General features: G+C 51.8%; 1 protein-coding gene across 2 annotated transcripts; it reads left to right on the forward strand.

Annotated features, from left to right (window-relative positions):
- Positions 1 to 514: 514 nt before the first annotated feature.
- On the forward strand, positions 515 to 25,936 carry PPP2R2D (protein phosphatase 2 regulatory subunit Bdelta). Of its 2 annotated transcripts, none has more exons than XM_058841668.1 (10): positions 515 to 881; positions 1,097 to 1,192; positions 13,643 to 13,740; positions 15,852 to 16,017; positions 17,053 to 17,165; positions 20,439 to 20,616; positions 21,177 to 21,341; positions 22,716 to 22,885; positions 22,962 to 23,053; positions 23,992 to 25,936. In XM_058841668.1, the coding sequence occupies exons 1-10, from the start codon at positions 875 to 877 to the stop codon at positions 24,269 to 24,271; spliced, it is 1,365 nt and encodes a 454-aa protein (XP_058697651.1). In that variant the 5' UTR covers positions 515 to 874; the 3' UTR covers positions 24,272 to 25,936. The 2 variants fall into 2 exon arrangements, with proteins under 2 accessions (XP_058697651.1, XP_058697652.1); XM_058841669.1 differs by having other exon boundaries at positions 1,100 to 1,192.
- Positions 25,937 to 27,738: the final 1,802 nt, after the last annotated feature.

A 27,738-nucleotide genomic window follows, 5' to 3' on the forward strand; every position in this document is an offset into this window, starting at 1 on the left:
CCGGGCTCACGGCCCCGGAGCCGGGCTCACGGCCCCGGTACCGCGCTCACGGCCCCGGAGCCGGGCTCACAGCCCCGGTACCGCGCTCACAGCCCCGGAGCCGGGCTCACGGCCCCGGAGCCGGGCTCACGGCCCCGGTACCGCGCTCACGGCCCCGGAGCCGGGCTCACGGCCCCGGAGCCGGGCTCACGGCCCCGGTGCCGGGCTCACGGCCCCGGTGCCGGGCTCACGGCCCCGGAGCCGGGCTCACGGCCCCGGAGCCGGGCTCACGGCCCCGGTGCCGCGCTCACGGCCCCGGTGCCGCGCTCGCGGCCCCGGAGCCGGGCTCACAGCCCCGGTACCGCGCTCACAGCCCCGGAGCCGGGCTCACAGCCCCGGTACCGCGCTCACAGCCCCGGTACCGCGCTCGCCGCCCCGGAGCCGGGCTCACGGCCCCGGAGCCGGGCTCACGGCCCCGGTACCGCGCTCACGGCCCCGGAGCCGGGCTCACAGCCCCGGAGCCGGGCTCACAGCCCCGGTACCGCGCTCACAGCCCCGGTGCCGCGCTCACAGCCCCGGAGCCGGGCTCACAGCCCCGGTGCCGCGCTCACAGCCCCGGTACCGCGCTCACAGCCCCGGAGCCGGGCTCACAGCCCCGGAGCCGGGCTCACAGCCCCGGAGCCGGGCTCACAGCCCCGGTACCGCGCTCGCCGCCCCGCGCGCTGCCCGGCCCGCCCTCCCTGAGGGGAGCCGGCGGTGACGTCACGGCCGGGCCGCCCGGCAATGGGCGCCATTTTGAAACCGCGAACCCTCCCGCGGCTCCGGGCGGCTCCGTCCCGCTCCCGGCCCCGCTCCCGGCCCCGTTCCCGGCCCCGTTCCCGCGGCTCCCCCCGCCATGGCAGGTCTGTGTCCGCGCTCCGCGCTCGGCTCCGCGTTCGCGCCGGGATGGGCCGCGGGTCGCCTCCGTGTGGCCACGGGAGCCGGCCGCAGGCCGGGCCGCGCCGGGCGGCACCGGCGGGTGATGCGGGAGCGCGGCGGCCCCGAGGGCTCCGGGCCGGGGGTCGGAGCGGGGTCTCCTCTCTCCCTCCCTGTCTCACCGCCCTTTCTCCCTCCGCAGTAGTGGCGAGAGCTGGAGGCGACGGCGGCGGCAACAACGAGGTGCAGTGGTGCTTCTTGCAGGTGAAGGGGGCGATCGACGAGGACGTGGCGGAAGGTGAGGGGAGCCCCGACACGCTGAGCCCTCCCGGGCGGCCGCGGGGCAGCGCCGCAGCATCCCCGGCCGTGCCGGGGGGTGTGTGCATGACTAAGCGAGCTCCCACCCGTAGAGCATCGCACACCAGTCGCTCCAGGTCTTTAGTGCGAATTCCAGAATCCCCAGATAGTTGGGGCTGGAGGGGACCTCTGGAGATCATCCACATCAGGCTCCTGCCCAGGCAGTGTCACCTGCAGCAGGTGACACGGGAACGTGGCCAGGAGGGTTTGGAATGGCTCTGGAGAGGGAGACCCCAGCCCCTCCATGGGCAGCTGTTCCTGGCTCTGGCCCCTCCATGCAAAGAAGTTTTCTCATGTTGGGCTGGAACTTGCTGTGCTTTAGCTTCTGGCCACTGCTCCTTGTCCTGTCTCTGGCACCGCTGAGCAGAGTCTGGCACCGTCCTCTGACAGCCCTTGGGGAGATTTTTATGGATTGATGGGATCCCCTCTCAGCCTTCCCTTCTCCAGACTGACCAGGCCCAGCTCCCGCAGTCTCTCCTCATCTCAGAGATGCTCCAGTCCCAAAATGAGCTCTGTGGCCTCCACTGGACCCTCTCCAGCAGCTCCTGGACATTCTTGTCTTGAGGAGCCCTGAACTGTGCCCGGTTCTGGGCTTAGGATAACTGTCTCCAGTTCTGGGCTTGGGATAAAAGGTAACAACAGTGTTATGATACAGGGAGAGGAAAAAAAGAAACACCAGTGGAGTCTGTCAGGCTTGTCAAGTTTCGCTCTGACGCACAGAGTGCAGCTCTGTCATTTGTGCTGCATTGAAAAGTGCAGTTTAAAGGGTTCCTGCAGCTGTGGAGAGATTTGATTCCCACTTGTTAACGTTTGGGAGCTATAAATAGGGATATTAAGCAGGGAAAAAGGGCATACCTTCACATTTCTCTGAAACTTTCCAAGCGCTTCGTGTTTTGGACAGAGTAGAAAACAAGAAATGTTTTAACTGGGAAAAGAGTTTTCTGTAGTGTGCAGAACCTGGGTGGAGTTTTGCTTGACTCTGATGAGAAAGTTCTTTTTTTGCCCCTAAATTTCCTGTGTTCTAAGGCTGGCAGTGCTCCTTCTAAAGTGTGAATTGACTTACTGGGCCGTATGCGCTCAGCTTGGGTTTGGGATTTTATTTTTGTTACTGGATGCAGTAAATATTTTTCCTTGCTGCCTGCTATGGGGAAATTGTGCTGACAGTGTTTTCATTTTCATGCCACTTGTTTGGCATTCCATTTAAAATAATGGCCATGGGAGGGATAGACTGGAAACTGCTGGAGAAACTAGGCTCACCCAGTTGTTTTCTTCCCTTTTTTCCCCTCTGTATATTTTGTAGCTTGCTCTGAAGTTTCCAGAAATCTTGTAGAAATGTATATAAGAAGCTTTTATGTTTTTTTAAATGGTTCTTTTTTTCTCGGATCTGTCACCTCTGTGACTAAAAGTCAATTCTGCATGAGTAAAAGATACAGTCCTGGAATCATCTGGCTCCTGGGGGCACCTTGCTTCCCAGGTAACTCCTGAGCAGTGTGGGATTGCACAAAGCAGAAAAGCTCCAGGAATCACTCAGCACCTGGTTTTGCAAAACTACCACTAAAGTTTCATTTTCCTATGGGAATACAAGAGCTATTTACAGGCTTTGAGACTTTCTGGTTTTATTTTGATTTGTGGCCTTTCCCCTCTTGTTACGTTTTGCCTTGAGATTGGAATTAAATGTAAAGAATACGCTATTTATTTGCTAATAATTGCCCAAATTTAATTCACTAGTAAGCATACAGATACATTGCTAGAGTTGGGGCCTCATTTAGGGATATATTTACTCCTTACCATCTTTTAAATCCTCTCTTACCAAACTGCACATCTAAACCTGCTTGATGGACAACTGTTGCCTTGGCATAGCCTTTGAATTGCACATGCATTTTTGTAACAGTGCAAACTTGCTCCTGCTGTCAGTCTTTGGTCTACTCTGTGAAAAATCAGCTCTCTAGAGGAAGAGGACACCATGAAGTTGCTGTCCAGCCTGTCCCACACAGAGCACTTTGCTGGATTTTCTTAGAGGTTTATTCAGGAGTTGAAACTGCTCAGCCAGGCAACTTCACCAGAAAATCCTTTCTTTTACAGTTTGTGGTTCTAACATACATTTTATATTCCATGGTTGTTTCTCAGGTGTCTGCCTTCAACACAAACACTGGGACGAGTGGCTGTATCAGACTGGCAGCTGGATTTTCCTCACTGGGTCATTAATACAGAAAATCACTGTCTCCTCTTTGTCTTGTCCGTGCCTTGCCTTTCCTCGGTGACTAATCCCTGACCTCTGTTCAGGCTCTGTGTCAGGAAAGAGAAGGGCACTGTTCAGTCTGACCATTTCTGAGAGACCAGGGTAATCCATCACTTACTGAACGTGGATTTTTGTGAGGGGCTGGATATGACTTTTCTAGAACAGAAAAGTTTAGTTGGATTCAGGGAAGAGGACTGGAGGATAAAACAGAAAGATCTAATATTGGGGATGGCAGCAATCATAATTTGAAAACAAAGCTAATTAAAGATTGGGTTGTAATTTTGTTGTTAGCGTTAACCACTTGACTCCAGAACTTGCGCTGATTGCTCATGGAACTTGTAATTCTTGGGCTGCTTTTTTTGTAGAAAGACCTTTCTAAATAGAGAATACGAATGCTGCCAGAGGCTTTATCACTTTCATGATTTCAGCATGTTCAAATTTGTCCTGTTTTGGGCAAGTAAAATGTAAATCTGTTTATTAAATAATGTACAGATATGCCCAAATTCCTGTGGGCCAGATGTTCTGCATCTAATCCATGACCCTTTCTGGATGCAGTTCTGTATCTCCAGTTAACGATCCAAGAAATAATATTTTTTATTTTTCTTTTTAAACTCTCCAGATAGTGACTGGTATTGATTGACTGCCCTGCCAAACTGAGACATTCCTTGTTACTATCACTTCAGCCAACTCTCCTTCTGCTTTTGCTGCCTGTTAGATGCTGGGTCAGACACCTCAGCAGTTTGCCAGGAAGCAGAACACAAGGAGCAAAGACAGCCACAATCTAATAGAAATATATTAGCCTGTAATCCTGAGTGCAGCTACCAGTGATTTAGAAATGTTCTTTAGAAACTGTCTTTACAAATCAGTGGTTTAAGACATTCTCATGTGTGGTTCAGGAATTCACTTGGCCTATACTGTTCTCAAATGCTGGCATGGTTTTGTGCTTTAAAAAAACTCTTGCAGTAAAGGTGCAGCTCTGTGATGTCTGGTTCAGTTGCATGAAGGGAGTTGCAGAATTGGTTGTAAGCTTTAATAATGTCTTTTTTCTGTAAGAACTGGAAAATGGGGGACTAGTGACTCCAGAGCCGTGTGGTGGTTGCTGTCACCGTCCATCACTGGTTATGCTGGAGGTGGCACTGAGCTGCAGAGGGGCAGAAGGTGGGCTCTCAGCTGGGTTTGGGCTGGGATTTGCCTTGGAAGCCAGTGCTGTGCCATGAGCAGGACCTGGGATGCCTTTTTGCCCTCCCTGAAAGCTCAGGGTTACCCAGAGCAGCTGAGGCTGCCCCTGGATCCCTGAAGTGTCCAAGGCCAGGCTGGAGCAGCCTGGGACAGGGGAAGGTGTCCCTGCCATGGCAGTGGGATGGGCTTTGAGGTCCCCTCCCACCCAAAGCAGGCTGGGATTCCATCATTAGATTTTGATGAAATATGAAGCTTTGGGAAGATGTAGGTTATGAAGAGTGAAGAGTTTGAATAAGCAGTGAATATCAGTTGCAGAGTTATAAGTGGGATTGCAAAACAAAGCACTTTGAGTAGTGGGAATACAGTATTAGTGCAAGTCTTCCTGTGTGAGAAGTGGGAGCCACTGGATTTGTCCCTGCAGAAGGGCAGGCTGGGTGCAGAGGGAAAAGTCTAATGAAAAATTACAAAGCCCACTATTTTTATAAAGGATGGAAAGGTGTGAAAGCTTGAAAGAAAAATTTGATTTTCTTATCATGTTAAGACTTCTGTGAACTCCTGATAGAAGTACACCCAAAACCATCACAATGAGCTACTTAGAAAAAACTAACAATAGCATGAATTAATTAAATACACTTCTAGTAGGAGAAAGCTTATTGGAATTAGTCTTCCAAAGGTTAAAAAATAATACCGAGGCAGTTGATTTGCACAAAGAATACTGGATTATGTCACGAATCTGAGAAGCAGCCTCCATAATTTCTCATGGCTTGTAGGGAAGGCAGGGTGAGCTCTGCAGGCAGGAGAGGAGCACATCTGTGTAACTGGGCTCTGGCTTTGCTGCTCCTTTTTGTGCCATGCTGGTCCCCTTGCAGTGACACAGCCAGACAGCTCCCTGCTCCCCAAACTCACAGACAGCTTTTTTGGGATATCATTCACTTCAGTATTGGGTCACAGGCTAGTTCCACTGGCAAGAAAACACAAACTGAGCTTCATGGGGGAATGGCACTCACAGTCTGCCATGAGCTGGAGCTCGGGGTGCTGTGCTGTCCCTGAGGGGCTGGGGTGCTGTGCTGTCCCTGAGGGGTGGCTGGGGTGCTGTGCTGTCCCTGAGGGGTGGCTCAGGGTGCTGTGCTGTCCCTGAGGGATGGTTGGGGTGCTGTTCCATCCCTGAGGGGTGGCTCAGGGTGCTGTGCTGTCCCTGAGGGATGGCTCAGGGTGCTGTGCTGTCCCTGAGGGCTGGCTGGGGTGCTGTTCCATCCCTGAGGGATGGTTGGGGTGCTGTTCCATCCCTGAGGGATGGTTGGGGTGCTGTTCCATCCCTGAGGGCTGGCTGGGGTGCTGTTCCATCCCTGAGGGATGGTTGGGGTGCTGTTCCATCCCTGAAGGCTGTCTGGGGTGCTGTTCCATCCCTGAGGGCTGGCTGGGGTGCTGTTCCATCCCTGAGGGATGGTTGGGGTGCTGTTCCATCCCTGAGGGCTGGCTGGGGTGCTGTTCCATCCCTGAGGGGTGGCTCAGGGTGCTGTTCCATCCCTGAGGGATGGTTGGGGTGCTGTGCTGTCCCTGAGGGCTGGCTGGGGTGCTGTGCTGTCCCTGAGGGGTGGCTCAGGGTGCTGTGCTGTCCCTGAGGGATGGTTGGGGTGCTGTTTCATCCCTGAGGGATGGTTGGGGTGCTGTTCCATCCCTGAGGGATGGTTGGGGTGCTGTTCCATCCCTGAGGGGTGGCTGGGGTGCTGTGCTGTCCCTGAGGGATGGCTGGGGTGCTGTTTCATCCCTGAGGGATGGTTGGGGTGCTGTTCCATCCCTGAGGGATGGTTGGGGTGCTGTTCCATCCCTGAGGGGTGGCTCAGGGTGCTGTTCCATCCCTGAGGGATGGCTGGGGTGCTGTGCTGTCCCTGAGGGGTGGTTGGGGTGCTGTTCCATCCCTGAGGGATGGTTTGGGTGCTGTTCCATCCCTGAGGGGTGGCTCAGGGTGCTGGCAGCCCGTGGAGCAGGGTGGTGCTGCTGTCCCTCTGTCTCTCTGCCCACCCTGTGCTCAGCACTCTGGGCAGAGCAGGCTGTGTGCTCCTGCAGGAGCCAAGTGGCTCAGCTCCAGGCATCCAGGACACACAGGGGCTGGCAGGCTTTCCCACACAACTCCAAACAAGATGTTTGGAGTTTGCTGTGGCCTGTCAGCAGCAGCACTGACCTCAAACAGCTTCTGCTTCCCGGCTGGCCGGTGCCCTGCTCCTGCTTTACCTTGAATCTATTCAAGGATTTCAATTAGTCCCAAAAGCAGAATCATTTTGGACTAAGTTAAATCCTGCCAGGTGCCTAATGGCAATTCAAGCCATTTCACAAGTGATTTGAGTATTAGGACATAAAAAAATGGTTAGACCTGCCAGATATTTGAAGTTGGCAGAGTGTTTAGCCGTGTAAGCTGAGAGAAGTTTGGTCTAGGCAAAACTATACCCCTTTGGCTTATTCTCCTGATTTCTGGTACATCTCACTCCTGTGTTAACAATTCAAAGAAATCCTAAAAGTGAAAATGTAAAAATTGAGTGTATAAGGAGACATTCTGAAAAATAGGTGATTTGAGTAACTTGGATATATATGTATATTGCCAGGTGGTTATTGGCAGCTGTAAAGTTTGGCTCATATTTCAGTACAATTGTGATTTCTATCAGCTGTTAGGAAACAGCGTTTTAGGAGCATTCACAGCAAGAGCAGTCAGTCCTTCCCCACTGCAAGGTGACCCTCTGTTCCACTGGCTGTCCTGGCTGAAGGGGACAGCCCTCCTCCCCCTGGAAACAGGTCAGTGACATGGACAGGGAGGAGGGAGAGCCTGAGGGGCAGAAGTGAGTGCTGGAGTCAGAATCCTGCAGAGAAATGGCAGCATTGCCTGCCTGCCCATCACAAGCAGGGTGAGGAAGGGTCTGTTGGGGCAGGGTGCTGCCAGGTGTGCTGTGGTACCTGCAGCCATCCCAGCTGGAGAGCTGTCTGCCTTCACACCCTGCTTCCCTCTGCCCACCCCAGAACCTTCCAGTGCTGCTGCATATCCCTGGGAATGTTTGGGAAGTGCAATTACTGCACATTAGTGACAAGCAGTTCTGAGGCCCTGTGTGTCTGGAACTTGTTAAGCTCCAGTAGGATTTTGGTTTTTAAACATTTTTTCTATGATTTTCTCTTTAGCAGGTGCTGGTCTCTAAATTGCTTCATTTTCTTTGATAATCTCTTCCCTCTAAAGGGGCCCTCTGTTTTTTTTCACTGATCTTATTTGCTCCTATTATATTTTTCATTTGAGGAGTCTTTTCTGAGTCGCTCTGAAGTGATGGCTCCTTGCTGTTCTCACTGCCCACGTTTGTCACCTGTGGTCCCTCAGAATGGTCTGTTGTCCCTGTCTATTGCAAAGAGAGTTGTGTTCCTTCTGATGTCGTGTCACACAGTTCAGCACAGTGTTCCAGGGAGATCCCAGTGTCTGCTCTCTGAGTTGATTCAGGAGCACATAACCTGCACTGATCCCTGCTGCACGCTCTTCTTGCTTCTCATCCACTGTTGGAGACCTCCCAGTGCCTCCCACAGCTTTGTCCAGCCACAGGGTAACTCCAGCTTTGTAGGATAACAGTGTTGGAGGGAAAGGTGTGTCACCTTTGAGCTTGATCACAGCCACAGAAATCCTCCCTCTGCTCAACTCCTGCTGGCAGTCTCTGCCAGCCATCTGCCTACAGGCCAATCCAGCCATTTCCTCCCAAAGCAGGAGCCTCTGCAGAGGTTTCCCTGCACCTTACAGCAGTTCCTGCTTTGGTCCCAGGGTGGGCCATGGAAAATGGGGCTGTGCATTCACACTCCTCTCCAGGGAGCAGGACAGGAGCCAGGTTTGCAGGCAGGCATTGTTTAGGCTGTGTGCTGAAGTGGTACTTACTTGGAAAATTCCAAGTTAAAATGCTCTGGAAGCTGGAGCAGCCTCCTTTTTAGATGCTGTTAGAGAGCTGTGAGTGTTTGGTTCCTTTTCCCTACATGTCTGAGGAGTGGGTTTGTGACAGAAGGCTCTGAGCTGCTCAGGAGGATGGGAGGCACTGGTGCTGACCATGTGCCGTTAGTGTTGGTCCTCAGCATGAGCTGCAGATTCCTGCTTTCCTGGGTGAGCCAGGTAGTTCCACGTTTTCAGGTCTGGATTTTAACCAGAGCAGCAATGCACAGCCAGCTTAGAGAGGAAAAGTTCACAGGAGCTAATTTTAGGCACCTGAGGTAGATGTGGATCTCTTTGCATTCTCCATTACCTCAACCTCAAGCCCAGGCGTTGATACTGGTGTCAGAAATACCCAGGATGAATCCTGGGGGGATTAAGTTAGTTTGCAGGTATAAGCTTGCTGTCATCTCCAAATCCTAACAAAAGCTTGTCTCTGCCACCCCGGCCCCCTTCACTCCCTGCAGAACTTGCCCAGAAGGCTCTGGAGGCTGTGAACTTCCCAGAATTCTGGCAGGAGTTGTTTGTAGGGAGGTTTGCACTCAGCAGCGATGGTGAAAGGCTCAGAGCACTCAGACTGAACTTTGACACATCTGTCAGAGCTGTCCTGAGGCAGGGAATGGGCTCCACCACATTGCTGTAGAGCTGGGTATTTGTGTAGGGATGGTGTTTCCTACCCATGGAAGTGAGCAGTGCTTTTGAACTGGGGGGAACTGCAGAATCCCAGTGTAGTTGCCAGCAATCCTTTTAATACACCAGCTGTGAAAACAGCTCAGAGTTTCTTCTTTGGATGCAGTGTAAGATGCAAGTCGGAACTCATTTCCAGAAGTGAGGCTAAACATGAATTTTTCATGTCTGGAAAGAAATAGTGCCAGACTTGTATGTTACTGTGAAGTCCCAGGGATTGCTGCTCTCCTTGGTTACAGGAGGAGGATTTACATGGATGCAGAGCAGGTCCCAGCCCCACAGGAACAGAACTGGGGGGACAGTTGGACAAATGTCCATTTCTAGAAAAGCAGTAGCTGAGAGGAGAGCCTTGGGGTGCTGTTGGTGAGCAAATACCACCCTGGTTTGGCTTTACCCAACCTTCTCCACATTCCATTGGCTGGCATGGAGAGGAGGCTGAAAGTAAGGCAGGGTGCTTGTGTACCTAAGAGGCAGTTATGACATCTAATAAAAAAGCTTAGAAATCCCAGAGTTGTTGCAATGATGAAGAACCTGCAGAGGTTTGCTTTGTTCTTTCCTAAAAGTTTTAAGCTGACTTGTAAGTGAAGCACAAATGTAGGTGGGTGAAGTGTTGAGCAGAGCAGGGATGGTTTGGAATTCATCCTGTGCTTCACTTGGAGTCTTGGAATATTTTTTTTTATTTCACCTGCTTTGAGATGGTAGAGTGCTGAGGATAGTGGGTGGAATGATTTGGGGGATTGATCTGCTTCAATTAAACGTGCCTATAGGGAAAACTTTATAATTCATGCATTTATGGATAAAACAAGTACAGTGCTATTAAAACAGGTGATTGCTCATAGTCCAAATTTTGTAGCTTAGAAAATATTTGAAGGAAGCTTCTCTATTTTTGTCCTGCTGTGCCTCCCCAGTTCCCTGTTCCCTAGAGCATGTTGGTGAGACTATTTCAGTGCATGTTCTTTACCCTCCTCTCCCTGTACTTCTTGTTTCAAGCCATGGAATTTGGGTAGTGTCTGTGTTTTGGTGTGTTTCCACCCAAGATTCTGTTTGTCTGGATGGCACTGCTGAGGAATAATGGCTGTGTCAGCAGCTGGTTTGGGCATTTTTGGGAAACAAAAATGATACACAGATTATTTTGAGCAAATGATTGTGCGAATACTCCAGGAGAAAATGTGAGAAGCTAATAATAACTTTTTTCCTTTGTAAAACAAAATGGAAAAGTAGCTTTTGTGACTTTGAAAGAATTGTATGTGTCAAGGAGGCATTTGCTTCTGCTGTTATACCTGAGTCTCCAAGAGTAGAAGGGATCTTTGCTGGAAGGGCTTGCAGGTGGCGCTGGTATTGGAATATTAGTTTTGCTACTAATAAACTTTCATTAGAAGCCCTAACTCAAGGGCTTCTTCATATCTGAGTACTGAAAATGTCATAAAATTCTCAGTGAAGTCACTTCACTGGTTGCTTCTCTTCTCTGTTTCTTTTTCCTTGGTTTGCTGCTTTTCCAGGGTGTCTTCTAAAGTCTCCAATATGTATCTTAATGTATGATTAATAATAACTGATAATTGACTGGTAATTCCTTTTAAAGAAAGGTGACTGTAAAACTGGATGTGTCCAAAAGCTGGTTAGTAATGTGATATTGAAGGCTGGCATAAATCTGTAGAAAGATGGTATTTATTCATTTACTTAGTCTTTCTCAATAATCAATTTTTTAATCCAAAAAGATAAATCATTATCTCTACATACTAGGAAAAAATTTTCAAGGGTATCATTGATAAAAGGTGAAAAATGAATTTATATTGAGAAAACTGGTTAGGGTTTCTAATCACCTTCCTCATGAGAGTGGGGCATTATTGAAAGGAATTTCAAAGATAGCACATCAAAATCAATACAGGAAAGGAGTTTCCAGGGAGTCTCCAATTGCACACTCTGGAACTAATTGATATCATACACTTCAAACCTCAGAGTTTTGCTATCTGCATCGTAAATGCAATATTTGATGTGAGCAGGCCCAGCAGGAGCAGTGTTTGCTGAGTGCTTTGTTGGGGTTGTTACCATCTGCCCCAGCCCCAGGACAGACATTTCCAGCTCCTTATCTCACTCCCCTTGGCTGGGGTGGTTCAGTGGCAATTATTTCTTTATTGCCACCTCCCAGAGGGACTGGGGCTGCACTGGGGGAGAAGCACCAGCACTGCAGCTCCTGAGGGCTTTTCCTTTGCTCTCCTGCTTCCATGTGTCCTTGCAGGTGCTTCTGCAGGGAGCTGGTTCAGGAAGCTCCACTGAAAGAATTTTGTTTCTGTTTTCCCCCTTTGGCTGAGGGGAGCTGCTTGTTCAGGCACCTGAAGTAGCTCCCTGAGCTTGGTGTGGGAAAGGCAGGTGTGCCTCAGCCTCACCTGGATCAGGGAATGATGCTCCATGGGAGCACCACACCTGGCAGGAGGCACTCACTGGGGTGGGGTCCCTGGGGGGAGCTCAGGGCAGGGACAGCCCCAAGAACACTGCAGTGTCACTGCCCACACCTTGGGGACAGGGGACAGGGACAGCCCCATGGACACTGCAGTGTCACTGCCCACACCTTGGGGACAGGGACAGCCCCAAGAACACTGCAGTGTCACTGCCCACACCTTGGGGACAGGGACAGCCCCAAGAACACTGCAGTGTCACTGCCCACACCCTGGGGACAGGGACAGCCCCATGGACACTGCAATGTCACTGCCCACACCTTGGGGACAGGGACAGCCCCATGGACACTGCAGTGTCACTGCCCACACCTTGGGGACAGGGACAGCCCCATGGACACTGCAGTGTCACTGCCCACACCTTGGGGACAGGGACAGCCCCATGGACACTGCAGTGTCACTGCCCACACCTTGGGGACAGGGACAGCCCCAAGAACACTGCAGTGTCACTGCCCACACCTTGGGGACAGGGACAGCCCCATGGACACTGCAGTGTCACTGCCCACACCTTGGGGACAGGGGACAGCCCCATGGACACTGCAGTGTCACTGCCCACACCTTGGGGACAGGGACAGCCCCAAGAACACTGCAGTGTCACTGCCCACACCTTGGGGACAGGGACAGCCCCAAGAACACTGCAGTGTCACTGCCCACACCTTGGGGACAGGGGACAGGGACAGCCCCATGGACACTGCAGTGTCACTGCCCACACCTTGGGGACAGGGGACAGGGACAGCCCCATGGACACTGCAGTGTCACTGCCCACACCTTGGGGACAGGGACAGCCCCAAGAACACTGCAGTGTCACTGCCCACACCTTGGGGACAGGGGACAGGGACAGCCCCATGGACACTGCAGTGTCACTGCCCACACCTTGGGGACAGGGACAGCCCCATGGACACTGCAGTGTCACTGCCCACACCTTGGGGACAGGGGACAGGGACAGCCCCATGGACACTGCAGTGTCACTGCCCACACCTTGGGGACAGGGGACAGCCCCATGGACACTGCAGTGTCACTGCCCACACCTTGGGGACAGGGGACAGGGACAGCCCCATGGACACTGCAGTGTCACTGCCCACACCTTGGGGACAGGGGACAGCCCCATGGACACTGCAGTGTCACTGCCCACACCTTGGGGACAGGGGACAGGGACAGCCCCATGGACACTGCAGTGTCACTGCCCACACCTTGGGGACAGGGGACAGGGACAGCCCCATGGACACTGCAGTGTCACTGCCCACACCTTGGGGACAGGGACAGCCCCATGGACACTGCAGTGTCACTGCCCACACCTTGGGGACAGGGACAGCCCCAAGAACACTGCATTGTCACTGCCCACACCTTGGGGACAGGGGACAGCCCCATGGACACTGCAGTGTCACTGCCCACACCTTGGGGACAGGGACAGCCCCATGGACACTGCAGTGTCACTGCCCACACCTTGGGGACAGGGACAGCCCCATGGACACTGCAGTGTCACTGCCCACACCTTGGGGACAGGGACAGCCCCATGGACACTGCAGTGTCACTGCCCACCCCTTGGGGACAGGGGACAGGGACAGCCCCATGGACACTGCAGTGTCACTGCCCACACCTTGGGGACAGGGGACAGGGACAGCCCCATGGACACTGCCCACAGGCAGCACACACACCTTGGGTTCCTAAGCCAGTGTGCCTCTGGTGACTAAAGGCCCACACTGAGGAATGAGTAAGTGTTTTAGCTTGTCAGTAAAAGTGTGTCGGTGTTTGAAACATGGCTGCATTTGGGGATGTAGATGAAGAATTGTGTCATTGCGTTAATATGAGTTGTAATGCTTTTTTGTGCTCAAGTCTTGGAACTTCTTGATTTGCTTTCCACATTACAGTGCTGGTTTATTTCTGTTCTCTTTACAGCTGATATAATTTCAACAGTTGAATTTAATTACACTGGTGATCTTCTTGCAACAGGAGACAAAGGTGGCAGAGTGGTTATATTTCAAAGGGAACAAGAGGTCAGTGACTCGAAAAACAAAAGTGTTGTTACTACGCTGTTCTTGTGTTGCACAGTCTCACATCATCTGCTCAGGCCCTGAGGTTTAAGTGGAGAGTTTTCTCAGAAAACCCCAAGTTAGCCAAGTTTCTAAATATCTGCCCTGTGCTGTACTTGGTAAGTTGGTCTAGTGAGGGTTCCCCTCCCTCCCTCCAAAAAGGTCCCTAAAATCCAAGTGAGCTCTTTATATGTACTTGGTGTCCTCAGTGTCGCTTTGCAGAATTTGGACCTTCTCCTGAATTTTTCCACTGGGTCAGACTGATCTGGAATAAATCACAATGCATTGGGAGAGAATGTAAAAGAAGTACAGGAAGTAAATTGCAAGGATTACAGCATAGGGTGGTTAAAAATTGAGGATTTAAAAACAGTGGGAAGAGCCAGTCCTCCAGAAGCACTTGAGCATTTCCCATCAGGAGGGCAGGAGTACTGTCCCTCCTGCACTTGCACAGCTCCTCTTCATGGAGTTCAGCTGTGTGACAGTGCTGTAATGTTCCTGTGTGTTCATCCTGAGCCTCATCCCTGAGCTGGGATACCCTGAGCTGCAGTGGGGATGGGAAACATGCCCAAGTACTGAAAAGTAATTGTCATGTCTGGGAGGAATCTGGGATTGTATTCTTTAAAAAGTCAGGATTCCACATGGCAATTCTCACCAAAGTGGCTGCTTATCCTGTCCTTTGAGGAGTTGAGGGGAATTTGAGGGTTTGAGCATTCTCCTGGGTCAGAAATACCAGAATCAATCATGGAATTTTAATTCAGCTTGTCTGTACATGAATATTGCAAATCTTCAGGTGCTCTGGGATTTCTCCAGCAGAACCCCTGTGCTCCCCTTGTAGGGCTCAGATGATGCTCTGTTAATGAACACCTGGCATTCTCTCATTTGCATTTCTCCTCTCTGTGCTGCTGCTCACAGCCCTGGCCCACAGGAGCCTCACTGCTTGTGCTGGGAGGTGCTGCTGAAATCTTACAGCTCCAGGCTCACTCATCATTTACTCAGGGTGGCCAGAGACTTAGCTATGGGCCACAGATAAGCTCAGAAGTGCCTCAGGAGCATCCTGATCAGATCTCAGGATCTCAGACTTGCCTGACATGGAGGGGAGCTGTTATGGGTTGGCTCTCAGTTATTCTATAAACCCACCTGTCACAGCACTTCCTCGGGGAGTGGGGAAAAACAAACCCCAAGCCACACTGTTCACACAGGAATATTCAGCTGTCTCCTTGGGAACACATGGAAACTGAGGGAAGAGATGGGAATGAGGAACATTTCTTTTGTCACATGCAAAACTGCAGAAAAGAATCTAAAATAAGTGTATAATGTTGGAACCTTAAAATAATAACCATATTTTTTACCCAGTTTGGATTTAAGACTAGGTTAACTAGATCAGTGACAGCTCAGGATGGCTGTACAGTTCCCCAGACACTTGGGTTTGGGAAGGCACCCTGGAATGTTCTGCATCATGCCCTGGGCTCATAGGACTTGACTTCACTTGCAATTACTCCAACCAAATGTGTGAGGAGAGAGGGAAAGCACCGGTGCCAAAGCAGCTCGCTCCAAGTGCTGGGAGCTTCTGGATGGGGTCAGGTGAGAGGAACCTGCCCAAAACTCCTACAAGTCAATGGCGTGTAGGGAGTAAAATCCTGTGAAGTCTGAGAGTTGGGAGTGTGGAAGCTCCACAGCAGTGAGACACTGCAGGGCAAACTGCACCCCTGGGGCTGTGCTGCACCACGAGCCACTGACACCAGCTCACTTGGGAAGCCTGATAACAAGTTGCCTCAAATCTGATAATGCAGATCTGGGAAACCTTGGGACTTTGCTCTCTGTTCCTTGCTCCCACACCCACCACACAAGGATAGCAAAGCCTGAAGAGTGCACAGATATTTGTACATAAAGCTACGTTTCTAAAGAGAAAGGCTGTGTGCACTGTATTGATGGCAAACTGGGTACAATATCACAGACTGAAGATTCAAAATTCAAAAGCTGTTGTTCTGATTGACAATTTCTAGTGTTTGACTTGTATGAGCCATTTCTGAAGGACCCAGTGACATCAGCCTCAAGAAATGCTCTTTTTCTTGCAGACTAAAAGCCGTCCTGTCTCTCGGGGAGAATACAATGTTTACAGTACCTTCCAGAGTCACGAGCCTGAGTTTGACTACTTGAAAAGTCTAGAAATTGAGGAAAAAATTAATAAAATTAGGTGGTTACCACAACAGAATGCTGCTCACTTCCTGCTGTCTACAAATGGTAAGGGCCCTTTCTTTTGCACAAAGAACTTGGTCATTGGAATATTGCCTCACCTGTCATATGCTTGGGGTTTTTTTCTGACATGTTTTGGGGTTGTTTTAATGTCTTCTCCAGTTACATGCAAAATATATTTTGATTGTAATGTTGGCTGTGTGAATATTGGGTCTGTTTGGTTTTGGTGCATCATGGAGCATCTGTAAATGGGATTGTAGTACTGGGGACGTGGGTTAGTGGGAGCAGTTAGACTCATGTCTTAAAGGTATTTTCCAACCTAAACTATTCTGTGGAAAAGACTTGCTCCTATTATCAGAGGAATACATTATTCCTAACAGTTTGAATCATTTTCTGAGGTCATGGTGAAATTCTAAAAGCAGGAGGACTTCTGTTTGCTGGTTGGTGCAATTAAAATAATTTCCTCTGATAGAAGTCTTAATAAAACATTCTTTAAACTGTTTCATCTGAAATGCTCTGCAGGAGTTTGGGGAGGAGAGGTTTGGCTCCAGTTTGCCAAGGATCTCACCGTTGGGTGAGACAAGTGTGCACTCGCTGGAACACTTGGAGCATTTCCCTGGGAACACCTGGGAAGGGCATTCCTTTAGAACCCCAAGCAGTGGGGCAAATGCTGGTCTCTGCCTGTGGCTGGCTCTGAGCAGGTACCTGGGACAAAGCTGCTTTCCTTTAGGACAGTTAGTGTAAGGAGTTCCTGTGTTTGTTGGGTTTGGGCCCTGGCAGTGCTCTGTTAATGTAATTCAGATAATCATCAGAGCTTAGGAGGGAATTCTGGTAACTGGTGTGTGAAACTGTCCCCAGGCAGTGGCATTTGGGTGAGTGGAAGGCACAGGGCCTTAGTGCTCAGGCACAAATTGGGATCATATTCAAACTGCACCTCATGTGCATAAAGAACTTCATCAGGGTCCCTCTGCTGCAGGCAGTGGAAACACAGACAGGTCACTCATGTCCACTCTGCTGAGTCCATATTTAGTGATTTGCTTTTGTATTCAATTAATTCTCAAGCATGTGAATTTTTGGTTTTAGATAAAACTATTAAACTATGGAAAATAAGTGAAAGGGATAAACGAGCCGAAGGTTATAATTTAAAGGATGAAGATGGAAGACTTAGGGAGCCTTTCCGAATCACAGAACTACGGGTACGTCTCTGCTCTTTGACTTTCTGTATCTCTCTGCATGCTCTTCTTTATCTTCGTGCTACCAAACTGAAATGTGAAAATCAAAAATGGTGCTGGGGTCAGGGTCATTGAAAACCTTCAGAATAAAAATGGAGACACTTCGTTTTCTTATATATAAAAACTGTTAAAAAAAGTTCCTCTGGAAAGCTTGAGGAAAACTTTCATCACTATAAAACTGTATTTCTAAGAGGATAACTCAAAAATTGGAACAGGGTATTCAGTGGCTGGATAAAGGTGTGTTTGTTAGAGGAAATTCCAAGCATTTGGATAACCTAATGTGTGCTGGAATAGGCTTGGACATCATGCTGTAGTGGTAGGGTTAGTGCTCCAAACTTGGAATCATTTGGGGCAGGAGCCCAAGAAGTTAAAGGTGGGGGTTTTATGTTGTTCCACCATCAGCAGGAACAGAACTGAGGCATTTCTTGGGGGTTTGTCTTGCTTTTGCTGAAGTTGGACGTTGAACAAAGGCTTTGGGTCTACAGAAGGCGTTGGGAAAGGATATCCACTGCCTCAGCGTGTGCAAGCCAGGGTTGGATTGAGTATTCCAGTGAAAGCAGCTAAACCCAAGGACATCCCTTAGGATCCAGTGGTAGAAGGAGGTCCCTGTGGGGTCCTGGGTTCCTCAGCCTTGCCCTGCTGGAGCAGCCAAGGAGTCGGTGAGAGCAGGCACCAGCTGGGGTGTTGGAGGGGCACTTTGGGCTCCTTACGGCCCTGTCTGCACAGGGGAGCAGCAGGAACCTCTCCAGTCAGTCCCCTGCATTGCTGCTGCTCTGGGCTGCAGCCCTTGCAGGCACTGCAGCCTGGCAGAAGGGCTGATGCATGAGCCAAATCTGAGCAAGAGCTGGCTGGAGGAAAAGCCTCACCTGGAAGTACCTTCATGTGTTAAATGCTCAGGGTTTGGAGAGCCAGAGTGCTCCAGGAGCTCTGGGGCTCTGTTGGCAGGTTTTGTTACAGAAACACAGTGCCCATGTTGATGGGGATGTGGCCATGGAGGAGAGGCAGCACTTTACACAGACACAGTGGCATTTCCAAGTCCCATTCCTGATCTTTCCCAGTAGTGCACCTGGGCTGTCCCAGCCAGGCTGGGAGAACTCTAAGATAGGACTGATAAAAAGTAATGGATTAATTGTAGTTGATAGGTGGATGTAAACAGGCTGGGAGATACAAACCAGGAGAGCAGGTAGGGAGCTCTGGGATGGATCAGTCCTTGTTCCAGGAAGACAGGTTACCTAAGGCACCCCTGGGCTCTGCTGGCTGTGGGAGCAGGACATCCAGGTGTGCCTGAACTCCTGCTGACTGTTCATGAACAAATTGGGAATTTTCTTGGAGACTGTTCTTGCCCATTTCCCAAACACACATCTGAGGTCTGGGGACATTTCTGAGGGATTGTTTCTGTAACCTCTGCATGCCATTACAAACACAGCCCATGTGCTGTTGGGTGAGGCACCAAGGGCTGGCTTTGGCTGGGAGGTTTCCTGTTGGCAGTGTCCAAAGTCAGCATCCTCAGTATTTTTGCTCTCTCAGTATTTTTCGTGCTCAGGGGATTTCAGAAGTGTTTAGTCACCGAATCAATACAGAAACCTGTGCAGTGCAATTAATTAATTGCCATTAAACAAGCTGTGGGGTTCAGGGCTCAGTGTTGGCGCCAGTTCTGTTTAAGGTCTTTATTGATGATCTGGCTGAGGAGATCGAGGGCGGCCTCTGAGTTGAGAGCATGGAAGGTGAGTGGGAAGTGGATCTGCTGGAGGGCAGGAAGCTCTGCAGGGGAAACTGGACAGGCTGGATCTGTGGGCCAGGGTAGGGGTAGAGTCCCCATCCCCAGAGTGGTTTCACAGCTGTGTGTGGCACTTGGGGACGGGATAGTGGTGGCCTCAGCAGTGCTCAGGGAATGGACTCAATCCAGAGGGTCTTTCCTAAGGCAGCAGTGACTGTGCTGGGTGGTGTGTGGGGTCAGCAGTGACCCTGTGTGTGTGTGTGGGGTCAGCAGTGACCCTGTGTGTGTGTGTGGGGTCAGCAGTGACAGTGACTGTGCTGGGTGGTGTGTGGGGTCAGCAGTGACTGTGCTGGGTGGTGTGTGGGGTCAGCAGTGACCCTGTGTGTGTGTGTGGGGTCAGCAGTGACAGTGACTGTGCTGGGTGGTGTGTGGGGTCAGCAGTGACAGTGACTGTGCTGAGTGATGTGTGGGGTCAGCAGTGACCCTGTGTGTGTGGGGTCAGCAGTGACCCTGTGTGTGTGTGTGGGGTCAGCAGTGACTGTGCTGGGTGGTGTGTGGGGTCAGCAGTGACCCTTGTGTGTGTGTGTGGGGTCAGCAGTGACCCTGTGTGTGTGTGTAGGGTCAGCAGTGACCCTGTGTGTGTGTGTGGGGTCAGCAGTGACCCTGTGTGTGTGTGTGGGGTCAGCAGTGACCCTGTGTGTGTGTGTGGGGTCAGCAGTGACCCTGTGTGTGTGTGTGGGGTCAGCAGTGACAGTGACAGTGCTGGGTGGTGTGTGGGGTCAGCAGTGACCCTGTGTGTGTGTGTGGGGTCAGCAGTGACCCTTGTGTGTGTGTGTGGGGTCAGCAGTGACCCTTGTGTGTGTGTGTGGGGTCAGCAGTGACCCTGTGTGTGTGTGTGGGGTCAGCAGTGACCCTGTGTGTGTGTGTGGGGTCAGCAGTGACAGTGACTGTGCTGGGTGGTGTGTGGGGTCAGCAGTGACCCTGTGTGTGTAGGGTCAGCAGTGACAGTGCTGGGTGGTGTGTGGGGTCAGCAGTGACCCTGTGTGTGTGTGTGGGGTCAGCAGTGACAGTGACTGTGCTGAGTGATGTGCTGGCTGAGCAGTGACCCTGTGTGTGTGTGTGGGGTCAGCAGTGACAGTGCTGTGACAGTGACTGTGCTGGGTGATGTGTGGGGTCAGCAGTGACCCTGTGTGTGTGTGTGGGGTCAGCAGTGACTGTGCTGAGTGATGTGTGGGGTCAGCAGTGTCCCTGTGCTGGGTGATGTGTGGGGTCAGCAGTGACAGTGACAGTGCTGAGTGATGTGCTGGCTGAGCAGTGTCCCTGTGCTGAGTGATGTGCTGGCTGAGCAGTGACTGTGCTGGGTGGTGTGTGGGGTCAGCAGTGACTGTGCTGGGTGATGTGCTGGCTGAGCAGTGACCCTGTGCTGGGTGGTGTGTGGGGTCAGCAGTGTCCCTGTGCTGGGTGATGTGCTGGCTGAGCAGTGACCCTGTGCCCAGCCTGTGTGCTCTGTGCCCGCTCAGGTGCCAACTCTGAAGCCCATGGACCTGATGGTGGAGGCGAGCCCGCGCAGGACGTTCGCCAACGCCCACACCTACCACATCAACTCCATCTCTGTCAACAGCGACTACGCCACGTACCTGTCTGCAGACGACCTCCGCATCAACCTCTGGCACCTGGAGGTCACCAACAGGAGCTTCAGTATCCTTTGGTGCCCTCTCACAGCGGGTGCAGCCCAGCTGCCTGTGTTTAAGAGAATCGCTTTAATGTTACTAATTAGAGTGGGTGTTTGAAGCCAGGGATAAAGAGAGGATTCTGAAGTCTGGAGGTGTAATGCAGTGAAAGCAGACTTTGGGATGCTCAGTCGTTCCTGAGGGCAAGCATGCCCCCAGTGGAAAGCTGTCAGTAGGAAAGATCAGAGAGGGTTTGATTTCTAAGGAGAAATTGAGGAATTGTGGGAGCATCCCACCCTGGCACAGGTGCCCAGAGCCGCTGGGGCTGCCCCTGGATCCCTGGCGGTGTCCAGGGCCACGTTGGGCAGGGCTTGGAGCAATCTGGTGCCTTCCAACCCAGAGCATTCTGGCATTCTGTGACCTGTGAAATGCAGAGTTCTCCAGGCTCTCCCCCACACCTGGACCTGACACAGGTGGGAAGGAAGCTCTTGCCCCAGTTTCCTACGTGGCACTTTAAATCTGTGTGACCGATGAGCGGCCGGAGGGGCGCGGGTGTGAAGCGTTGCAGGCCTTGACCAGCTGTGGCAGACATCGTGGACATCAAACCAGCCAACATGGAGGAGCTGACAGAGGTGATCACAGCAGCTGAGTTCCACCCACTCCAGTGCAACGTCTTCGTGTACAGCAGCAGCAAGGGCACCATCCGCCTGTGCGACATGCGCTCGTCAGCGCTGTGCGACCAGCACTCCAAGTGTGAGTGTCCTTCCTGCCTGCCTGCCTTCCTGCCTTCCTGACTCCCTTCCTGCCTTCCTGACTCCCTCCCATCTTTCTGTCCTGCCCTCCAGCCGTGCTGCTCTGGGTGTGGGGGACCTGACCTCTCTGGGGAGTGACAGGGCCCCAGTGCTGGGGAGTGCTGGGGACATCTCAATTGTCTTGTTCTAGGCCACCAGCGAGCACAAGTGTAGCATGAGGCACCACCTGGCTGCTCCTGTTTGCCCATTTTTGCCTCATGAACTGACAGGAGTGAGTGAGCACCAGTGAGTGCTGTCTGCTGGCCACTCTCAGGCTGGCTGCCTCTCAAGGTGTCTGCTCACCCAGTGCCAGCTCAGGGCAGCTCTTTCACCTCTGTGCATCGCAAACTGGGCTGATGCTGCCAGAATCCCTGTCCCCTGTGCAGCTGCTAGGATAGGATGAATCCTTAGGAATGCACCCTGGAAGTTTCCAGGGATGCAGGGTGGCCACTCCTTAGGCTGCTGAGCCACCCAAGTGTGAGCAGGTGAGGAAAGCAAGCTTTGCTGTGGGGGCCATGAGGATCCTGCCCGGGCCTTGCACACAGCCTGTTGCTGTTGCTGCTGGCAGAGCTGTGCTCTAGCAGTGTGCCCAGCCCACACTGACACTCACAGGCCAGCTTCCTGCAGTGCAGAGAGGATTTCTTGGTGCTGGAGGGAAATACTTGTGCAATGGGAAGTGACAAATGCGAGGCCACCCCACTGATCTGGCTCAGTGTTGCATTAAATCACTTAAATTAAAAGCACTTTATTTTTAACTGCTTGTGCCTGAATCACATCCTGCTGCAAGGGGTCTGTCAAAAATGAGTGGCTCAGGAATCTCTGATTTCAGAGGTTGACTTGTGGATTTAAACAACACACGCGTTGATCTTCTCTGTAAAATCACACAAACTGTGTTGCAAATGTAGCTGCTCGCATTTCAGTGGTTTGTTTAGTACAGCTGTGGTTCAGAGCTAAAGAAGAGTACATGGTCCAGTGGTGTCCTCGTGTTTGGGTCGCTGCTGTTGCCATCTGCTTCTGTTGTGGGTGATGTGTAGATCAGGTGTGCTGGTTACAGTACCCACTGTTTGCTGCTCTGGTTGATCCCCAAGACCTGGGAGTTGTGGTTTGCTGGTGCTGTGCTCCAGCTGAATGTTGGAGATGGACATCTGCCAATCTAGAATATCTGGTGACCTAGAACATCACAGTGCTAAAAAAGAGATTATTCCTGAGAAGTGTCTAACAGAAACTTTCTTTAAAAAGAAACTTGTCACTGATTTAAAGTTTTCCAGTACTGAAAAGAGTGGAAGCCATAAGAGCTGGCGTTGGTTTCATGTGGAACTGTGTGTTCTCTCTGCAGTTTTTGAGGAACCTGAAGATCCTAGCAGCAGATCATTTTTTTCAGAAATAATATCCTCGATATCTGATGTGAAATTCAGCCACAACGGGCGATACATGATGACAAGAGACTACCTGTCTGTCAAGGTGTGGGACCTGAACATGGAGAACAGGCCCGTGGAGACGTACCAGGTACAGCACACACATGTCCCGAGTGTCCCCAGTGTCCCTGTCCCTGTCCCTGTCCAACGCGTGTCGCTGTCCCCAGGTGCACGAGTACCTGCGCAGCAAGCTGTGCTCCCTGTACGAGAACGACTGCATCTTCGACAAGTTCGAGTGCTGCTGGAACGGCTCCGACAGGTGAGGCAGGGGCTGAGGGCCGAAGGCTCCGCACTGGGAGGGGGGAATGGAGCAGGGAGTGCCGGCAGCTCCAGGTCACTGAGGGCACAAATCCCTGCAGCAGCAGCAGCTCACTCACAGCAGCAGCACTGCCAGGGCCTGTCCTGCCCCTGAGCCCAGGTGAGCCCCCAGCTGCAGAGCTGGGGCCCAGCACAGGAGGGACCTGGAGGCACCAAATGATCAGAGGATGGAGCAGCTCTGCTGGGAGGAAAGGCTGGGAGAGCTGGGATTGTTCACCTGGAGAGGAGAACTTTGGGGTGACCTCACTGTGGCCTCACAGAGCCTGAAGGAGCCAAGAGGAAACTGGAGAGAAACTATTTACAAGGGCCTGGAGTGCCAGGACATGGGAGAAGGACTTTCCAGTGCCAGAGGGCAGGGCTGGATGGGATTTTGGGCAGGAATTGTTCCTGGCAGGGTGGGCAGGCCCTGGCACAGGTGCCCAGAGCAGCTGGGGCTGCCCCTGGATCCCTGGCAGTGCCCAAGGCCAGGCTGGACATTGGGGCTGGAGCAGCTGGGACAGGGGAAGGTGTCCCTGCCATGGCTGGGGTGGGGTGGAATGAGCTTTAAGGTCCCTTCCAACCCAGACCAGTCTGGGATTTCTGTTGACAAGGGACAAAGGGATAGAGGAGCACCAGGAAAATCTGCTTTGCTCACGTGCAGATGAACAAAGTGTAACTGCAGCTGAGTGCCAGTGGCAGGAGGGGACAGCAGGGGAACACCTGCTGAAAGAGAAGTGGTGCAGGAAGCAGTGCTCAAGTCCCAGAGGAATGGAACAGGTGTCCAGTGGAGAGGAGAGGAATGCCATGGCCTGGTGAGCGTGGCCTGACAGTCACGTGTAAGACAGAGAGGAGGGAGGGATTCTATTTTAACAAGATCTGCCTTCCCTTTCCTTGAACCAGTACAATCATGACTGGATCTTACAACAACTTCTTCCGGACGTTTGAGCGGAACACGCACCGGGACACCACCCTGGAGGCCTCCCGGGAGAGCAGCAAACCTCGTGCCATCCTCAAGCCACGCAAAGTGTGCACGACTGGCAAGAGGAAGAAGGACGAAATTACCGTTGACAGTCTGGACTTCAACAAGAAGATTCTGCACACAGCATGGCACCCAAAAGAGAACATCATCGCTGTAGCTGCCACCAATAACTTGTATTTATTCCAGGAAAAGGTTAACTAAGGATGGCTGCCCGCGGACAGAGTCTCGTCTCGCATAGTTCAGCTCAGTTGTTTATCTGTAACAGAAGGCCTTGTTGTCCTATCAGTGAGGAACATTGATGCACTTACTTCCCTTGAGCTATCGGAGAGCATCTGGCCTGGCTTTGAGTCCCTGGCGTGGTTCTGCCTTCGGTGGGGTGGGAGCGTCCACGCGCCTTTCGGGGAGGGCAGAATTGGTGGACAGTGCTCAATGAGGCCAACACTCAAAACAAATGTATTTATTGATGTCTGAGCCTTCCTTTCCAGTTTATAGACCAAAAAATTTAACACCTGAGAAGAAAAAGTTGTCATAAAAGTGTAATTTCTCTCTGCTCTCTCTGCTGTAATATTTGGGCCTTCCAGAACATTTCTCATGCTTGATGCCTGTACCTTCCTCCTCGGGCCCGGGGCCAGGGTCTGACCTCGGAGCGCTGCAGGGCTTGAGGTGGGTCTAGGCAGGTGTCCATGGCTATTTACTCACCAACTGTACCTATAACCACACCTTCTGGTGGAAACCACTTAATAAATAACAGCCTATCAAACCTGTTCTTAGAGCTGGAGGGATGTATTCAGTCTTCTTTTTGTATTGCATGTCCTGAGCTGGTGCAGAACAGTTCTGGTGGCACCTCTGACAGGGTTTGCCCCAAAACACCGAGTTTTTGGCAGACTAATACAAACTTTTTGTGTAGTATTTCAGATTCTAAATTTAGAGTTTCCATGGCATTGTCATAGAGTTGGAGTTGCACTGGATTTGTTGTCAAAGGCTCTGTGTGTGCCAAGTAGGAGATGGAAAGGGTCCTAGAAACATCCACAGCCTTAACCAAGTGTCGGCCTTGCACGGAGGGAACCAAAACATCGACACCTTCTCTGCTCTGAGGATAAAAATGCAGCTTCTCTGCTGCATCTCATCCTCAGCCAGAGACAGACCTGACGTGCATTATGGTTTTTAACCTTTTTAGTATTTGTCACGAAGGGAACAGTTTATTTTAAGTATTTGGTGTAGTATCTTGTATTTCCCCCTGCAGTTCCAGAGCCGCTCCGGGCTGGGCTGCCCAGGGAGGGCCACGCTGAGCCCAGGCTGGCGGGACAGCAGCTGCTGGAGCTCTCTTGCTCACTTGTTTTAAGCCTTAGGTACTGTTTCTTTCTTTGATTTTTGTTTTTTTTTCCTTCCAAAGAGGCCTAAATCACATCCCCTTCCCCCGGATGAGCCCGGGGCCACAAGGGCAGTCCAGCAGCCCCCGGCAGCCAGAGGCTGCACTCTGCCAGGTGCCTGCAGCCTGGGAACTCCTTCCCAGAGCCCCAAGCTTTCCCCCAGCAAGCCCCAAGTGTGGTTACACTCCGTTCTCCCTGGAACAAAGGCGTGTTCCAGTCCCAAGAGCAAACCGTGGCCGTCCCGCCCCTCCCGGTACCGCCCCCGAGCCACTGGGTCCCAGGAAGGTGGGGAGGACGGAGCCCGAGGTTCTCCCAGGAAAGGCTGGGTTCAGCCACTTGGTTGTGACACTTTGGAACTCTGGAGATGTTGGAACTGGGGGGTCGCTGAAGCGTTGATCCGACCGCGTTCCCAACGCCTGCTCGAGCCGATCCGTGGGGTTGTACATAATTGTTCAGTTCTTTTGACCAAAAAGTTTAATAAATTTTAAATGTTTACCTGGCCTTGCTCCCTGTGTTTTGACATTTCCTTCTGTGGGGGAGGGAATTGGCTGGATGGAACCCAAGGGGGTGTTCCCAGTTGGGATGTTTGGGGTGGCCGGGGCACAGCAGCACCGGCCGGTTCTGGATCTGTTCCATCAGCAAATCCAAGTGGAGCAGCAGTAAAAAGGAAAGGATGGAATCTCCTATAGCCCTGTTTGCTTGTTCCACTTTCAATCAGCTTTTGACTATTCTCATGGCATTTTTATCCTTTTATCTAAAACCAGGTTTTAGTCAAGTTGATAAAAACGCTGCCCAGCGGAGCACCTTGTGCCCCCCGGGGGAAGGGGTGGAACTGGAGGGGGCAGAGCTGCCTTGAAGGTCCCTCCCAACCCAAACCCTGCTGGGATTGTTTCTGGGGTTGTTTCTGGGATTATTTCTGGGGTTGTTTCTGGGGTTTCTGGGATTATTTCTGGGGTTGTTTTTGGGATTGTTTCTGGGGTTGTTCCTGGGGTTGTTCCTGGGGTTGTTTTTGGGATTGTTTCTGGGATTATTTCTGGGGTTGTTTTTGGGATTGTTTCTGGGATTGTTTCTGGGGTTGTTTCTGGGGTTCCTGGGGCTCTTTCTGGGATTGTTTCTGGGATTGTTTCTGGGGTTGTTTCTGGGGTTTCTGGGATTATTTCTGGGGTTGTTTTTGGGATTGTTTCTGGGATTGTTTCTGGGGTTGTTCCTGGGGTTGTTCCTGGGATTGTTTCTGGGATTGTTTCTGGGGTTGTTTCTGGGGTTGTTTCTGGGATTTCTGGGGTTGTTTCTGGGGTTCCTGGGGTTGTTTCTGGGATTGTTTCTGGGATTGTTTCTGGGGTTGTTTTTGGGGTTGTTTCTGGGGTTGTTTCTGGGGTTGTTTCTGGGGTTCCTGGGGTTGTTTCTGGGGTTGTTTCTGGGGTTGTTTCTGGGGTTTCTGGGGTTGTTTCTGGGGTTGTTTTTGAGGTTGTTTCTGGGGTTGTTTCTGGGGTTCCTGGGGTTGTTTCTGGGATTGTTTCTGGGATTGTTTCTGGGATTGTTTCTGGGGTTGTTTCTGGGGTTGTTTCTGGGATTGTTTCTGGGGTTCCTGGGGTTGTTTCTGGGGTTCCTGGGGTTGTTTCTGGGGTTCCTGGGGTTGTTTCTGGGGTTGTTTTTGGGGTTGTTTCTGGGGTTTCTGGGGTTGTTTCTGGGGTTGTTTCTGGGGTTGTTTCTGGGGTTGTTTCTGGGGTTTCTGGGATTATTTCTGGGGTTGTTTTTGGGGTTGTTTCTGGGGTTGTTTCTGGGGTTCCTGGGGTTGTTTCTGGGGTTGTTTCTGGGGTTGTTTCTGGGGTTGTTTCTGTCCTGTGGCTTTGGGCAGGCCCAAGGACAGGAGCAGCACCCGGCCACAGCAGCTCACGGACGGGCTCAGCCCCTCGGTGACGATCGTGCTGTGAAATTCAAACTAAAATCACTTCAGTGAGGAATGAATGAGCACAGAACGTTCCAGAACCTGTGAGCCCTCACTGTGGCTGAGCAGCGCTGCCCCAGGGCTGTGAAGGAGCTGGGGGCCAATGGCAGTGACAAAGGGACACGGTGATTTAACCCCTTCCCTTCTCCAAAGCACAAACATTTGTTCAGCAGGGATCTGCTGCTCTCGGCCCCACTGCAATGGAAGCGGCACCGGAGCATTCAGGGGGTTCTGATCCCACCTTTGCTTTTGGCTCCTGCCTCAGGGGAGAGGTTTGGAGATGAGGAAAAACTCCTGGGAAGGGCTGCCCAGCCCTGGCACAGCTGCCCAGGGAGGGATTGCCCAGCCCTGTG

Source organism: Poecile atricapillus, chromosome 6, assembly GCF_030490865.1.
Source record: "Poecile atricapillus isolate bPoeAtr1 chromosome 6, bPoeAtr1.hap1, whole genome shotgun sequence".
NCBI lineage: Eukaryota > Metazoa > Chordata > Aves > Passeriformes > Paridae > Poecile > Poecile atricapillus.